This window comes from Syngnathus scovelli, chromosome 8, assembly GCF_024217435.2.
Source record: "Syngnathus scovelli strain Florida chromosome 8, RoL_Ssco_1.2, whole genome shotgun sequence".
Classification (NCBI taxonomy): Eukaryota; Metazoa; Chordata; class Actinopteri; order Syngnathiformes; family Syngnathidae; genus Syngnathus; species Syngnathus scovelli.
In genome coordinates this window covers 17255533-17272664 of record NC_090854.1, presented here as the reverse complement: position 1 = coordinate 17272664, position 17132 = coordinate 17255533, and the positions used below count along the sequence as shown (strand labels likewise).

Sequence of the window (17132 nt, the reverse complement as noted above, 5' to 3'; positions counted from 1 at the left end):
CTCCTCCCATAGAAAATTGTGAGGAGAGCGCTGCAGGCGAACTTGGGAATTGTTGCGCTGCAAGCTCTTATCTAAAAGGGATCTCTATCCTTTGCGAACAAGACATTTGACGTTCCTCGACAATCAAGAGTGACGTAAAAAAAAAGAAGAGGGGAAGAAAGAAGAAGTGGGCTGGCGGAGCGCGAAGTGCATGCAGCAGTTTGGAGGAAACATCTCAAGTATAGAGTTGCTGTCGAGCGTGTCAATTTGGCCGGTGCGTGCTGTCTCTCCTTGCTCCTTTTGGGATGTTACGTGGGTGACTTTTTCCTTTTTGGGGACTCGCGCATGTGCACGCAGGTGTGTGACAAGCAGCGACTTTTTTTTTTTTCTTCTTCCCACTTCTTTTTCTCACGTCAGAGAATTGATGACTTTCCCGCCGCTGGTGGCCACATGTGGACCGCAGGACACCTCTCGTCTTTGACTCGACTCAACTTTGTGCTCGAAATATATTGGACTACCTCTTCTCAACATCCTTGTTTCACTTTTTTTTATTTTTGAAACTTTTTTTTTGTTGTTGTTATTACTTTTTGGTCCCGAAAGACAAAAAACAATGGAACACTCATTGATCCGAGTCACGTGCGTCTTGGTGGTTTTCTGTCTGCTTGACAAAAGGTGAGTTCAAGTCTAAAATGATTCTTAAGACACTTTGACGTGGTCCTCAAACTTTTTGCAACTACAATTTAGCTCTCCGAGTACCACCATGATGACCAACAACAGTGAACAGTAACGTAGTAGGTCTAAGGGTTTATTTAAAACCGGGACTTGATAAGGGGGAAAATAAAAATCCTATGACTCAATGAAAATTCAATTAACAGTTAAATACAACTGAAGTGGACTTGTAAAGTTTTCCTGGACATAAAAACTGCAATCATCATTTATTCTTATTTTTCACTTTTTTTTGTGTGTGCGTGTGTGCTTGTACCACAATTTGCATATTGCTGCAGCAAAATCATTCTTGTTGATTGGTGTTATTTACGCCCTAGACTGAGTCAGCAGAATGATTAAAGGTAATTTTGTGGGTAAAGTGGTTCAGATAATGGATGATTATACAACCATAAAACTGTTAGGTTAAAAAAAAAGGTCAAAAGTGGTTTGAGAAGCCGCTTGGGTCACTTTGACCCCACAATTTTTGGAGTTTCGATCAAAATAACCTAGAAAGTTGGGTCAATTAGTTGTTTTTAATTATGGACCCTGCTTGGCTTATTTTTGTATAAAAGTACAATACTGGATGAAAACAGGTCTAAATCTATAAGCGTCTTTCAAATGTTGATTTTTTTATGATTTTAAATGTTGTGACTAGAGGCATTCATGTTGTTGGGTATCATTTACGCCCGGAAATGTGTCTATGCCATCATTAAAGGTAATTATGGCTCTTTACAACATTAATTAGATGATACCATTTTGTCTAACTAAAAAACAAGCAACATTTTCTGACTGCGGTGAGCACTCAAGCTGAAAATTGATAATAGCGAAATAATCATTACGTATGTTTCCACTGGCGTTTATTATCCACTGCCAATTACGTGGTCGGCAATGCACCCCTCCTTCTCAAACAATGTTTCTCTTAATTAGACGTTACGCTCGGGAAAGAGCTGTTGAAACAAGCCTCGGCTCCGAGCAGGAAACCCAACAGGTAGTAACAGACGCCCAAATGGAATTACAGCTGAGGGCGCGCAATCAAAAAGCATTGCCACCATCACAGATGATCAACATCTAACGCGCTTTGATATCTGGCCAAGGTTCCTGTTTTTTAATTCCCTACAAAACACAAAAGACCTTTGTTCTCTAATTGGCTCGAGCACACACGTGGCGATGAAATATGGAGTGTGCAAAACTTCCAGCTGCATGTCAAGTCACAGTCAAGCATGTGCAGATGTGCGTGTGCGCCTGCAGCCACGCTCCGGGTCGTGTGTCCGGGCCGGCGCTTCGACACACACACAGTTACAGGAGCTGCTTCTCTGTCGGCTCAACCATTTTGCTTGACATGATGTTGTCGACTCAAATGTGATCACATGACCTTGTTTCCCACGCAGGGTAGACTCCAATGAAATCTTAGGCCTGAAGCTGCCCAACACCGACCCCATCCTCAACGCCAACACGGTGTGCCTGACGCTACCTGGCTTGACCCGGCGCCAGCTCGGGGTGTGCATGCGCAACCCGGACGTGACGGCCTCGGCCATCCAGGGGATCCAGATCGCCATCCACGAGTGCCAGCACCAGTTCCGAGGGCACCGCTGGAACTGCTCCAGCCTGGAGACCAGGAACAAAATACCCTACGACAGCATCGTTTTCAAGAGAGGTCAGACGCGTGCGCTCACTCCAAAGCAATCCAAAGTTGCGCTTTTCACACTCAACTTCACACGGATGTGATTCCTTCACACGACACGCCTGGGTGAAGATACTTTATGTTAGTGTTATCTATTTGTTCACAGTCAAAGATCATGTTTCCTCTTGTTCGGGACCGCCAGCGCTGTAGAGCAAATCACACACGTGGCTGGCGATTACCTCCGCTGACTCCTTCCTACTTTGGAACCGCCCGACGCTGCTTTGCTGTCAGCGGTTGGCACAAAAGATGAGCGGAGTTCAAAAGTTGGTCACCTGCAGATTACCAAACTTGGTGCAGATCAGTTTCCTCAGGCGTCGTTTGAAGTCTCGCAAGCTTTACAAGTTAGCTACAAAAGGATGAAAGCGGATCTCCAGCCCAAGTTACAGACTGGAAAGGGCATCCGCTCGCTTCTTTTTGGGGGGTGGGAGGGGGCAAGATTGACGAGCGGGGCATTTTGCACACTTTTGGAGACGAAGTGCCTTTAAAGCAACGCGTCCTGGTGCCACACCGCTTAGGGGAAATCATCTCCGAAGAGTTGCGCCTCCTTTAAGCTTCTGTGTGATTTTACGACAGCGGGAGGGCCGAGATGCTCCGTCACGCCAAGTCACGTCTTTCATCAAATTTACGAGGCCATATCGGCTGCCAAATATAATAAATATTCTAAATTATTATTATATATTTTTTTACTATTATTATTATTCTTTTTAAATATTATATTATATATTATATCAAATTATATTATATTATATTAATTATGATATGATAAATATCTTGCATTAAAAGCCGCCTGGAGAGGCAAGACACGAAGAGACCGAAATAAGGGAATACCTCTGCTTCTGCGACTTTGCCGTCCGTCTTCCCGCGGGCAGGGGAGGGCAAGCCTGCTTCTAATGCTTTTTACTTCCCTCGCCAGTGCGAAATTTCCTCTCAGCACTTTGCCAACTCTCGGCGGCAAAGGCGTAAAGCAGTTCCGTTGGTTTCTGTAACACAAAGTGACAGTTTCCCTTGAATCTTTCATTCATTTTGCCACTTCCTCAGCCATCAGTTCAGCCGGGCATGCCGCAGCCGGTGAATTATTTCTTAGATTGATTTGTTCCCTCCTTCCAGCCCGGCTCAGTGCCTGAAACGGGCTTTCTATGTATGAGGCAGAGCCTAAGTGCTATCCAAATCTCATGAGGTGGCGTGTGGGGGGGGTGTGGGGGTGTGTGTGTGTTACAGTGGGAATCACTGATTATCAAATACTGTATTGTAAACCTTAAAGGTTGACTCAATTAACACACTTTTCGCTCACAATTTGGATTCAATACAGAGAATACTAATAATAGTCATAAGGATGTCTAGAAAAGCTCCAGTAGATCTATGTGAAGATAAAGAATCTATTTCGTGGTTGGTCGTCAGGACAGGCCCCATGTGAGAGCACAGCTGGCCGCTGACAGAATATCCTGCGATAGGCGGACGGAACAATGGCTGCTTCTTGTGCGTGTCCTCTCGTGGCAGTGATGGAGGTCTGTTTAAGCTCAGCTGCTCCTCAGGGACACTTAATTGTGGCTGTCCCACACGTTTTCCTGTTTTCCTGCTGCTATGTTGATTTTAGACCCAAATCAAATCATCTCCTTAGCCAAAGAGAGGGAAGTTAGTTTGTTTTGCAATATCACGTCGTTAGCGTCTTCAGTTCGAGCGGTTGGCCTCGATGACCTTATGAGGCTGACAAAAGATTTGTTTGGGCGCTCTCGTCCCGACAGGTTTCCGAGAGAGCGCCTTCGCCTACGCCATCGCGGCGGCGGGTGTGGTGCACGCGGTGGCCAACGCCTGCTCCATGGGCAAGCTGAAGGCCTGCAGCTGCGACGAGAAGCGACGCGGCGACGAGGAGGCCTTCCGCATCAAACTGCAACGCTTGCAGCTGGAGGCCATCAATCGAGGCAAGGGGATGGTACACGGCGTCATGGAGCACTTCCCCGCCGAGCTGCCGGGACCTCAGGACTCCTGGGAGTGGGGCGGCTGCAGTCCCGACGTGGAGTTTGGGGAAAAATTCTCGCGGGACTTCCTGGACGCCCGCGAGACCAACCGGGACATCCACGCTCGGATGAGGCTTCATAACAACCGAGTCGGCAGACAGGTGAGTCCACGGGAATGACAGTTGGTAACATTCGTATCAATTTCAAGGAGTCCGATACCAGCCACTGATACTTAATGATGACATTTTCGGTATCAGTCTGAACAAAAGTTACTCTTAGGTATTTTCTGTTTGGAATTGCAGTCAACCTTAGTTTCATCCAACCCAAGCACGTGTGGAAAAATTGCATTTAAACAGGGGTGTGTAGACTTTTTATATGCGCTGTAGATGCACTAAAATCCTTTCTCTGTTTTGCACAAACATGTCTTTGGTTACCATGTAGTGATTGACATCAGTGATTGATAGGTTCCTGTTAAGGTGCAGAACACCTGAAGCGCATCATTCCAAGATAAATGAAGGCTATAAACTATCACACGCACACACAATGAAGCGTAATACCATTTGGAAAACAAGAAGTGGAGCCATCACCTGTGTCTGCCACTTAGCAATTTCAAAATGATCGTCATTTCTCTTCCGAAAACAGGATTGCGCGATGTAGTTGGGCAAAAATAAAGATCGAAGCCACGTTACGATCCAGGGAGTTCCCCTGAGGACGGGGAGTGACAGGAAGCATCAAGTCGTTCAACAGCTTCTCTTCTGATGCTTTACGATGGCTTTGATATCAGGCTCCTTCTTGTGGTGTCATTTGATCATTGTGACTTCAAGTTCCTGAAACATAGCAAACCATTTCCCTTACCTATGGTGGCTATTTAGCTCCAGGCCTGGTTTTGACCTCACATTTTGGTGGAGCTTTAGTCATTTCCCCATTTGTCATATAAAGTTGTCCCAACTTTAGAAGTTGTCCATGTTTTATTTTTCTGCCTGGTTTGCGGGCGTGTGCCGATGGTCACGTTCCGTCACATCGGTTAGCGTGTCAAGACAAAGTGAGGGCGAAAACACATCTATACTTGACTTTTATAGTTGCACTTAAAGACTCTGTAAAGTGGACTGAGAGATCTGTTTTGAAATCGCACGTTTGAAGAGAAATGCTGAGACATGCTGGGCTGATATGTGATGAAAAACTGCTAGCTTGCTAGCTAAATGGGGACTGCTCTAGTTAGCCAGCTCAACGGTGGCTGCCCTAGCTAGCTAGCTAATTGGTGGCTGCTCTAGCTAGGTAGCTAGCTAGTTAGTTAGCATTTACTACTCCCAGAGAAGTAATTTTAGTAGTTAATAAGTTAGTAATTTTTGATCAAACAAAACCCTCACCATTCTATTTTTAACAATTTAATACAATTAAGAGGCTGATAATACTTTTTTTTCCCCTAACTTTGGTAAATAAACAATATCGTTGGCTTTCTTTCCTGGTCTACTGCAATTTAAAAAAGAAATGTCAACCCTGACTGCATATATTCCCCGTCTTTAGCCGTTATAATTGAAGTATATCTTCACTAAGCTAACTTTGATAATTGGTTTGGTGCCCCAGGGCAACGCAATTGGCGGATATAAGCCGTGACGACGCAGCAGAGCAAAGGAGCGGCTGTTTATGCCACATTGTTCCCGACTTCCTCCCGAGTCATTTGAGTCTGAATCTTTCCATCAGTTGACTTCTGGTCCTCTTGATTATGCAGACAAAACACAACATCGCAAAAGAACAACATCGGGCCTCCCGACGGTGGCTGTAAAAGTAGAAATGTTGCCGTTTCTGAGAAGGTGACTTCAGTTTCAAGCAGCCCTGTGGACTGGGTGTCAGTCTTGTGTGGGGGCTCATGTAACATGTAGTCATGTCCTCACGAGCCAAGGAAAGGAATCATTTGTCTTGCGGGGCCTACGTTGTGTAATGTTATGAGACTCGCAGGTCAGTAGGGCTCATGTCTGCTGGGCCGCCGAAGGCTAATGAGGCGTCTGAACATTTCACTCCTTAGCGTGCTCTGTTCTGGTTTAAGAGATTTGATCGGAGTTGGAATCAGCTCCAAAATATCCAAATGGTATGACCTTAGGTTTGCATACGAGATGGGGAAAAATCCATTCCTGGAGGCTGTTGAATTATTTGAAACATTTCGACATTCTCAACTGCCAGCAAGTCAAAAGAAAGCGGTAACTAGGTTATGATTTAGCGATTAAAGAAAGTCGAGTCGAAGGCATTTTATCGATGACGTCATGGTTGCAATTAAGAAATACAACACAAGAGGGAGCGATGTCCTATAACAGCTTCACATGCGGCATTTATTAGTTTAACACAAATAAACAACAAATTATAATTTGTTTTTGTTTTTTTAAATGTGTTAGTCATTAGCACCACAAGCTAACTAGCTAAAGCACCGGCAAGAATCCCTTCAAACCTTGATGCAACGTCAATCGTGCAGTAACATTTTATATGTTTATGATTCGTATGAGTGACATCACGTCAAGTTTTTCAAGACACATTGGTCCAAGATGGACTTTTTGCTGCGTCCAGTGTTAGATGCATCATTTTACTGTTGGTTTTGGTGAAGAACATTGGAAGAAATACCTCTGAGACCTCATACACGCACGCACTCACTCAGCTTCTTGATTTGGAGTAAAATAGTCCCAGGTGAGTAAATAAAAATAATGCCCTCGGTATGTCTTTCCCCCTCGACCCGCGACTACCACCTTGCTCCCTCCAGCCGCTCGCCCAACTCCCAAGCGGAGGAATGCAGCGGTTCTCTTAGCGGGGGCGTGCATGTCCCCTCATGCCCACCCCAGGGTTCTCACGACGTCCCGTCTTGTTTTTAGTCCTAATTAGTGGCTGCTTGCAGTTTGGAGACAGATGTTTAGAATCCTGCAAAAAAGATTTGGGACTTCAAACAGCAAGGTTGGAAAGTGGAAAGCGTTTTGGGCCGGCCCAACGTTGTGCGCTCCTCTCTTCTGATGCTTCTCATATGTTGAGAAATGAATCATGCCAGGAGCAGATGAATTTTTTTTTTTTTCAAACAGGATGTCAGAATGTTATTAACGTACTTTACAGTAAAAACATACATATATATATATTAAATGCCACTCGGCTGAAATAATCGCTCCATCGACTGACCGCAATATTAGGTACACCTGCAGCATCTAATACGATCCAGCTGTACGCACAATTCTGCCTTTGCAAAAATAATACGGCCGTTTATGTTGAGTTATTGAAATAAAAATGTGTTGAGAATTCTAAGGAGGGTTGTGTAACTGCACTTGAGCTTTATGGGAAGTGTCTTACATAACATGACGTGGTTTGAAGATGCAGTTCAAGCGTTTGGCCTTCATGGCCATGCACATGGCAGTCAACAGAATCTGAACAGGATCATTGACAGACAGCTCACCTCCAACCATAATGCCTGAAAAAAACTGGAAATGGGAATATTTTTCACATCTTTCACAACACCTGTCAGACTCATATTGTCTATATGTTGCTGCACCATTTGTGTTCAAATAACGGTTGTTCAAAAGCATCAAAAGAATCGCTCGCCTGTGAGAAGTCAATTTGCAATGATGCGAAACAAACTTCACCTCAGAAGTGAGTAGGAATGGCTTTTTTATAACCGGATGATATAGCAAGGTAGCACTTCGCCGTGGCTATAAACTTCACAGCCAAGTGAAATAGTTTCAATTTTCACGGGCCCACCTCAATGATTCCGCAACACACCTCCAAACAAAATGCTTGCTAAGCTCGCCTGTTTGCACGTATAAAACGTGGGGGAGCTCTGCCCGGCGTTTTGTTGAGTCCTGTCTCTTCATTAGGCAGGTGGTGACAGTGCAACCGTGTACTTTGTTACTGGCAAACATTTTGTGGTAATTACCATTCATCATCAGCGCTTGACTGGAGGCCAAGAGCCAGAGACGTTACGGCTTTTTTACGGGAAAGAACCACGCGCCTCTTGTGCAACATTTCTGCTATTGACGATGCGAATGGATAAAGTCGTTTTGGCAAATTTCTCAATTAATCCAGTCGTAAATTTTTTCATCTCGGTTCATAATGCGGCATCGTCACAAGGCTTCGTTGATAAGAGAATTCGTTCCGGTCTCGGTTGTAGGGGTTCGACCGATTAGTTGACTTTGCATTGTGGATGAGAATATAGGTTAACATCATTAGCTTTAGGTGTTCCGCTCACCGCCTGTCTAAAAATATTTATAACTAGTGGTGAGAAATCTTGCACTTCACAAATACTCTATGTATTAAAAAATTATAAATAATAAAACAAAAATAAAAAAAAAACTAATTCCAAAATGATTACAATCTAAACTAAACACATTTAAAAAAATAAAAAAATAAAAGTGATCATCAGCATGATTAATTGCGGCTGAGTTGTAATTAGTTGCCTTCATTAATTGACTCATGAATCGACTCAGCTGCCACCCAAGAGCCATTCAAAAGAAAAGACTGTGTGGTCGACTCCCTTGGCCTTATCAGTGGAGTGGTTGATGTGATTCACCACACACACACGCACACACACCACCACACACACTCCACCTTTAGGACTGCACCTTCTTACTCACACTCGTGCATTGACATGAGCGCTTCATGGTAAACTCGCAACAGGTGGAAGTGCTTATGCTGGTAATAACTTTTTATTACAGTCTCTAAATGAGAGTGGTGGACACTGAGTGGGCAAATACTACACACACACACACACACACACACACTCGGAGAGCGCCGCCGAACCCGCTGCACTCCCGGACGTGCAGTCGAATGTGCGTGACTGCGTTGGCCCCATATGCCGTTGAGCTCGCGTGAACAGCGCGTGCTTGTTTTTGAAGCAAAGCGTTTGCTTGGTTTCAAGTGATGTTAATGCACCGCTGCGGGATTGTTTGTGTGCTTTGGTATCGTCGGCACGGCTCTCTGCCGGGCTTTAAAGCGAGCCAGAAGTTGTTCAGCAGGCGCTTTGGGGACAGCGAACACAGATTTTCTCTCAACTACTTAGTCACCATGACGCAGGGATTAAGTGGCGATTCCATTCCAAACACGCTACTGTGCATGTGTCATGGCCAATCCGCAAGTGGAGATCTTGCAATTCCTTATTCACGTCCTCCAACGATTAACTTCTGCCATATAGAACGTACGCATCTCCTGCGCTCATTTTAAAAGGAATACAAGAAGATTGGCCGAGAATCAAGTTGGCAGTGTTCACTCCAACAACGGCGCAAACGCCCATTTGTGCCCACGTCTGTCTAGAAAAACAACAAAACAAAGAACACTCCACCCAAAAGTTGAATTGAGGCAATTGGACTCTGTTGCGGTGGCTGTTCTAAAATGACTTGCTATTACGCTGACAATATTGTCATCATACTCATAAAGCATTCTAATTTGGTCTTTATAATCGGAATAAAAGATTTGGATGGGTAGTCAACCTCCGAACGGTAACAATGCTTCCTCGTTCATTGTAGTTCTTTTGAACTGATCAAAAAGCAAGGCGAGGCCCCAGATTAACAGGAATGTGGCAAGACTTCACCTTGGGCGTGCTGCCGTCACGCAAAGGCCACAGAACGCCAACAGGCACCCGCATGCTGAAAACCGCCTCCTTGCGTTTGCTTGTCGGACAAATAATCGCTGCAATTACTCAACGGCGCTAACGGGCGTATCTCGTGGAAGAGTGCAAATGCGCAACTCGGATCAATTCTTGTCAAATCAAAAGTATCAAGTACGCTTGAGCGGATTAGCAGTAGAGGTTTTAGAGTGATGTCATCAAACAAATGCTTACAATAACAACACTACTTCTAAGTTCATTCAGCGATTGCCGCACAGTAGCGAGCCTCGGAGCCTGGCAGCCGGCCGGCCGCCAGCCCAAGCAACGCATCCTGCATCCTGCAGTGGCAATCTGCTCCCAGCATGTGGCCTTTCATCTCCGTCTGGGCTTACTTTATAGACGCCTCTGTCTCACTCTGCAAGCCAATTAAAAGTCACCAGATGTTTGTCTCCGACCGCGGTCCGCCATGAGAAGCATCGTTTCGGTCGACGAGCATGGTGAAGCCATGCGTCAGAGGAATATCTCAAGTTATGAACTTCATCCCTTCAGTGACCCCGTTTGTAACTCCAAATGTTCATAAATCAAATTACGTTTACCATTAAAAAGCATGGAAATGTAATGAATCCGTTCCACCCTCCTAATTATTTTCTATTTAAATTTCTTATATATATTTCTATATTTTTTTTTATCAGAATATTTATATATTTTTTTGGGGGGGGGGGTTTGGAAAAAAAATGCAGTTCATTACAAAACTTAGCGAAAAGTTATATAAGGTATCAGAAAGTTTATTTTGCATGCAATGTCACCTTTAAAATAGCCTTCACTAAGATGCATAACTTCACTTGAGGTGTTTTGACTTGAACAAAATGCCCCCAGCAAGCCTTTGCAGAGTGGATGAGCACCTCACATGACATTCTGACATAAGGCTTGTGGAGCAAGCGCGGGCGGCGTTCTCATTTTGGGCTACCTGTTATAAATCTGATGCCTTTCCTTTCAACTTCTTGCCAAGCCACATCTCTAAAAAAAACAAAGTAAAGCTTCCGTGCGATACAGTACGCAATTAATAGATGTGTCCTAAACTAAACTCCAGTTTTCATGGAGATGTTGTAACCTTCTCCTTTCTGGAAGCCAAACGCAGAAGTTTGAATCTTGTTTGCTTTAACCCTCCAACAACAATGCTTGAGTTTTTTTTTTTTTTCTTTCTTTCTTTCTTCCCTGCTGCGAGCGTACCATCAAACGGTAGCAATGTGGATGCAATTACGACTGCGACAGTAGGTCAGTCGGACTCTTTAAAGTCAAAGTGGGCTGGTGACTTTTTTATGATTACAGACTTTGCCGTGTGTTTAAGTCTGCCGTGTTTGTGATTCTGGGGTTGAATCTGCCCTGAAAAACTCCAGCAAATACTGCAATCGGAACCCGGTGCCAGCACTGCTAAAGTCATTACACTGATGTTTACCAAAAAAAAAAAAAAAAAAAAAAGCCTCACAGACGTACTATGTGCCCATCACAATGTCTTTTCAACACTCGAGATGTTTATTCCCAAAGCCGTACTGGTTACTCTGGGTTATTCTGCAACGCATTTGTGGGTATCTTCCATTCCGTTTGTTTATTGGCTTGAACCAAAAGATTGCTCATTTTTTCCCATGCCTGACATTTCTGGCCAGTTTGATGAGTGATAGCGACAAAAATACATCCAAGGTCACGCTTACCATCAAGAAGCATCTCATTAAAAAATATATACTGTATGTATTTTTTTTTTTAGTTTTTGAAAAGTCACTTGCACATAATGAAAACATTACCAGCACCACTTTGACTGAGCTACAAAAACTGGAATATTATTCTGTGACACAAGTTAAATCTACCAAAAGAAAGAGTCAGCTCTTTTCTTTCGCCAGAAAAAAAAGCTTATTGTCTTCCTATTTTTAATTTATTAGTCACTGGCAGAATACCGGTTTCAGACAAAAAAGCGGAGAAAACAAGCTTTTTTGTGGAAAGTGAGTTGGTCGCTAAAATTTTCTTGCTTTACTGACACCCTAAAGCAAAAATATAAATGTATTATATGAAAAATATACAAATATATATATATAAAAATGTATATTTCTCTGATCATCTCACCGCTGTCAGGGGTCTGCTAGCTTCTCATTCTTAGGCTGAGGCTCATTTTCGCACTGTCGTGACAAAACATTATTGACCTTGGCGCTGGGGCTCACGTGGGCGTTTTCCTTCTCTTTCATTTTTTTCTAAACGCTCATGTCAAACAGATAAATCAAACCCTTTCCCGTAACTGTTTCAGTCTTTCACCTGCCGTTCATTCATTCATCCAAGTGAAGAAATATGCAGCCTCTGCCTGGAGGCAACTTTTTTTTGTTTTGTTATATTTTACCTCGCAAACATCTTGAAGAACCTTTTTCTCCAAACAACACCACTATGACATGAAATGTGACAAAGTCCTCTGCTCTCTCCTGGCCAGGTGGTGATGGATCACATGAGGAGGAAATGCAAGTGCCACGGGACGTCAGGAAGCTGCCAGCTGAAGACTTGCTGGCAGGTGACTCCCGAGTTCCGGGTGGTGGGTTCCATCCTGAAAGAGCGCTTCCACATCGCCACCCTCATCAAGGCCCACAACCGCAACACCGGCCAGCTGGATCACTCGCACCACAACAACTACAACCATCACAGCAACCACCATCATCACCACCATCATCATCACCATCACCATCACGCGCACCGCAGGAGGCCCGGTATCAACGACCTGGTTTACTTTGAAAAGTCCCCCGATTTCTGCGAACGGGACCTAAGTTCGGACTCAGCGGGAACTCAGGGTCGCATCTGCAACAAGACCAGTCCGGGCATGGACAGCTGCGAGAGTTTGTGCTGCGGGCGAGGCCACAACATCTTGCAGCAGACGCGTAGCGAACGCTGCAACTGTAAGTTTCACTGGTGCTGCTACGTGGTGTGCGAAGAGTGCCGGATCACCGAGTGGGTCAGCGTGTGCAAATGAGGACGCAACAGGGGGGGGGCAATGGGGAGAGGAAAAATAAAAAAAACTTTCAAAGACCCCGTTTGGTTACGAGAAAGAGGCCAAGACGCACCCTCGAGCGGAAATGCGCGAGGAGTGCCGGGAGCTTCCGTCGGAAGAACGAAATCAATTTGCAAGTGCGCACACGCACGCCCTGCCCAACGCGGAGGTGTTTTGCATTTCTTAAGATACAGTCAGGTATTGAAAAGCAATAAATGCAAAAAAAAAAAAAAAATGCACCACACTAGAGATAAAAATAACACCACGAAAGGTTTGCTTCACAGCCACTACTATTTACAAGCATCATACGTCATATTTCAGAATTTGTTGGAGCACAAAGACGTCGGGTGTCAGTGTCGCTATCGTTTTGGTGTCTTTACGGATTAGTTTGATCATTCTAGCAGGAAACAAAACTATCGTGCTCAGAAAAAGAGACCAAAGCAGAATGTACGACTTGTAGAGCAGGATTGGAAAGAGGAGTTTTAATAATACAAGATGACAGGCTGCAATTTCAAGGCCCTGTAACGTGACAAGAAGAAGAGTGCTAATAGCCATGAAATCATTTGAATGATTCAAGAAAAATACCAAATATAGAAAGTGAGGTTCCCTTCACTCCATTTCAAGTCTTTCTCACATTCCCGTGCGTGCACTCACAGCGCACAACGAGGCACTCTAAAGTGGAAGCACTTATCCGAATGTCAATTTGTTCTTGGCGTTTTATTTGGATTCGATTCCACGTCGGTCTGGTTGCCGTGCGTGCACTCATAACCAATTCTGGAAAAAAAACAAAATGGCGGAAAACAGTTTAGCGCTCATTGTCAGTCTTCAAGCGTGTTTGCAAGAAAATGTCCGAATTCCCTCGACAAGGTCTTTAAGACAGTTGCGGGCCAGATCTGATAATCTGATTGCCGCTGCTATCAGAGCCAAACAACTGGAACCTGCATTTCCTGCTCTTTTAATTGAGGATGGCGAAATCAAAGCGGGGCTAATTAGCCGCTGCGCTAGTCACGCTTTGCCGTTTTGTCATGCCACGTTAGATCCGGGAAAATTGTTTCCAGCATTACCAAAAGCGACGTTGTAAATAAAGGCTCGTCACCGCATCGACACGCTAAAAATAGCCTTTTGTCTTAGTAGCGACGCTCGTAAGCGCACCTGTGGATATTTCGTGTTTCCCAGTCACGCTTTGTGCCCGTGTCGAAAACAAATCAGGAATCTTTCTTACTTGCGTTGGCTTTTGCACAAGCACGGCTCGATCCGAGAGGACTCTGGGAGAACTATTTGTGTTGTCCGAAATGTACAGTTTGTGTGTGTTACCTAAGTTATTAAGTTAATATTTGTAAAACAATAAAGATTGTCCTGTTAAAAAAAAAAAAAAACGAGGATGGAATGACGCCAAAAGGATGCAAGAGATTTCTTGGTCACATTCACAAATATCCCGTTCACGTCACAAAAAGTGCTTTTGACACGTTCACTTGTGTTTGGTAGCTTTCACTTTACGCATTCTATTCCGATCGGGCCGTTATCCATCTCACTGTTTTTTTCCTACTGTGACCCAAAAAAAAAAAAAAAAAAGCATCCACCAAACTTCCTTCCTATGTATGCTATGTAAAGTTTTGTCCATGAAGTATTTAAGATAGAAATATTTTTATTTTCCTACTTTTTTCATTTGAGTGTGTACATAGAAATATGAAATGGTTTCTTTTTGACACAGGTTCATCCTTGCTTGTTTCCCTCCTGCTCCGGGAACGTACTTTTGTGTATCTACGTAGTGCCTCTCTGACTTAATAAATGTCAAATCTGCTGTCGAAAAAGCTCACTTCAATTCTTTCTTTGCCGCTCATTTACTTTTGAAAGTCAAAAACTCAATTCCAATGCACTTTTTTTTCGGGTTAGGGCCCAGCTAGCATGACGACGTGGTCAACTGGCTTGGACTAGTTGCTGCTTGCGTGCAGAGAGGAATCCTGTTGAGCCTCCCTGACTCATTTATATGTATCTCCCGCGCGCCTCCAGGGAAGCCACGAAGTCACCGAATCAAGTGTAACAATTCTCCAGATACGCTTTCAAAGCAAACAGCTAAAAAGTGTTCAAGTCAGGCGATTCTATTCTTATCCAAAAATGGTGTGTGTGGAGAGTCAGCTTTCCCTTTTTGCCGCTTTTTGCCATCTGTACATCGAGTGTAGCATGCGTCGTGCATCTTTCAGTGCCATCAAAGTTTGATCACGCGCTCCTCATCTCATCTTGTTGAATAGTTGATGTGAGTGCCAAGGTGTGCGTGATTGTTTGTAAAACAACCCGTCTTTCCTTTTACAATGATTTGGAACAGGACCCGATTCTCGGATGCCACTTTATTTGAGCAGAGAGAAACTCTCGACTTGAGCTAAAATAACAATATGACGGTGAATGAGATTTCGTAATCCCTTGGCATGAAGTCGTGGAAAAAGAAAAAGTTTTCTTTCTTAACTTTACCGGAAAGATGTGATTGATGTAATTTATTGAGATATTTCCCCAAAATAACTTTGCGTGCCGTCAAACAGGTTGTCAGCAAGTGGATTCTTAAATTGCAAGCTCGCGTGCAACTCGTCTCCAAGCGCTTTCCATTTTCCACAGCTTGTCCACCGTAGACTTTTTCAAGGTGGCGAGTCGTGTATTTGAAACATTGTCGCGGCTTGTCGAAACTCGCCGCTGAGACTTGTGTCTAAAGATAGTCGGCGTGCGCCGTTGACTAATTCATCGGTGTTGTCGAGTCGCTTCATTAAATTTGGAAGAGCGCGAACACGCCACGCAGGTCCGCATGATCTCAGCGGGCCGCTCTCGTAGCGCTTTCAGCTTCTTTACAAATACTTGATCTGCGCTAACGCTACAGTTTGATCTGCGTTACTAATTCATGGGCTCTCCCGCCTGGGAAGGATCGAAAAGGAAACGGGGATCGTTTTCTTTTTTTATGCAACTTCTCTTATTCATTATTGAGCGAGGGAGGCCAACAAGAACATGCTTTTAACACCATTTGCAACATGTTCTGCTTGACCCAAGACGACATTTGCTCCACCGGATCCGAGTTCTACTTTTACGAAGCCTAGCGGAGGGATGGGGGGGGGGGGGGGGGGGGGGGGGGGGGGGGGGGTTTCGGCGATGTCGAGAAAATGCTTTTGTAAAATATTGATCGATGTAGGTCAAAGCTATAAATGGAAGAGGGATAAGAAATCCCTGGCCGGCCGACTGCGCGCTGTCCAAGAAGTTTTGCTTGTCCACGAAACGTAAAGTACGTGATGAATTTGGGCATTGGAACTGCTTAAGTCTCATAAACGAGTTGGAACATCACACTGTCACTCACTCTAGAAATAATAAAGTTTTGGCGGGATGGGTTGAAAAATGTCACTCACTTTAGAACGAATAAAGTTTTGGGGGGGGAATTGAAAAATGTCACTCAATTTAGAACTAATGAAGTTTTGGGGGGTTGAAAAATGTCACTCAATTTAGAATGAATAAAGTTTTGGGTGGATGGAAAAATGTCACTTAATTTAGAACTAATAAAGTTTTGGGGGGAATTGGTCAATTCAAGCACAAAATCCTTCAAATTGCCACAAATGAGGCCGACATTGAGTTTTGTGACGCCGTTTTTGAGGCCCGATTCAGGCGCAGTTGGTGGGAACTATTCTTTCTCGCGCGTAACACACAACGCCGTTCAGTCGGTTATTCCATCTCCGGCTGGCTCATTGACATCACGGCAGCTCGTCACATGATGTTTGTGGAAACACAATAAGAAGTTGTGCCAACACAACGAAGTTTGTGAAACACCTCGGGGCTAACCAACCGCAAGCCAGAATATCAGACTATTATGTCGAGGTGATGTGAGGTAAACGTCGCCACTGGAGGTGTTAAAATTGAAATATGGCCACAAAGAAATTAACAACAACAAGTTTCTTGAGTTCAGCTCGGTGTAATAATTACCAGCGGCCATGATTTGGCGCATTTCCACAATGCATCGACAACTATTCGGTGTCGCCGATATCGGCTTGAATTTTACTCGGGATCGGATTGAGAATCGTTTCATCAAACTCCATTCGACCTTGTTCATTAAAGCGATGTTCGGATTATGACACTACTCCCAAAAAATGTATCCCAAGGCGTACTGTACGTACATGCATGCAAATTTCTTTGGTATGTGATGCGGTCTACACCCACGCACGCACGCACTCACACATATTTCCCTAAGCAACAATAGTGAAGCTG

The 17132-nt window shown here is 44.2% G+C and overlaps 1 protein-coding gene across 2 annotated transcripts; it reads left to right on the top strand.

The window, feature by feature from the left end:
- Positions 1 to 70: 70 nt before the first annotated feature.
- Positions 71 to 14278, top strand: wnt10a (wingless-type MMTV integration site family, member 10a). Of its 2 annotated transcripts, none has more exons than XM_049727624.2 (4): positions 71 to 651; positions 2078 to 2338; positions 4108 to 4481; positions 12354 to 14278. In XM_049727624.2, exons 2-4 carry the CDS (start codon positions 2188 to 2190, stop codon positions 12882 to 12884), a joined length of 1056 nt encoding a protein of 351 aa, XP_049583581.1. In that variant the 5' UTR covers positions 71 to 651; positions 2078 to 2187; the 3' UTR covers positions 12885 to 14278. The 2 variants fall into 2 exon arrangements, with proteins under 2 accessions (XP_049583581.1, XP_049583580.1); XM_049727623.2 differs by having other exon boundaries at positions 73 to 651; positions 2073 to 2338.
- The last annotated feature ends 2854 nt before the right edge of the window (positions 14279 to 17132 follow it).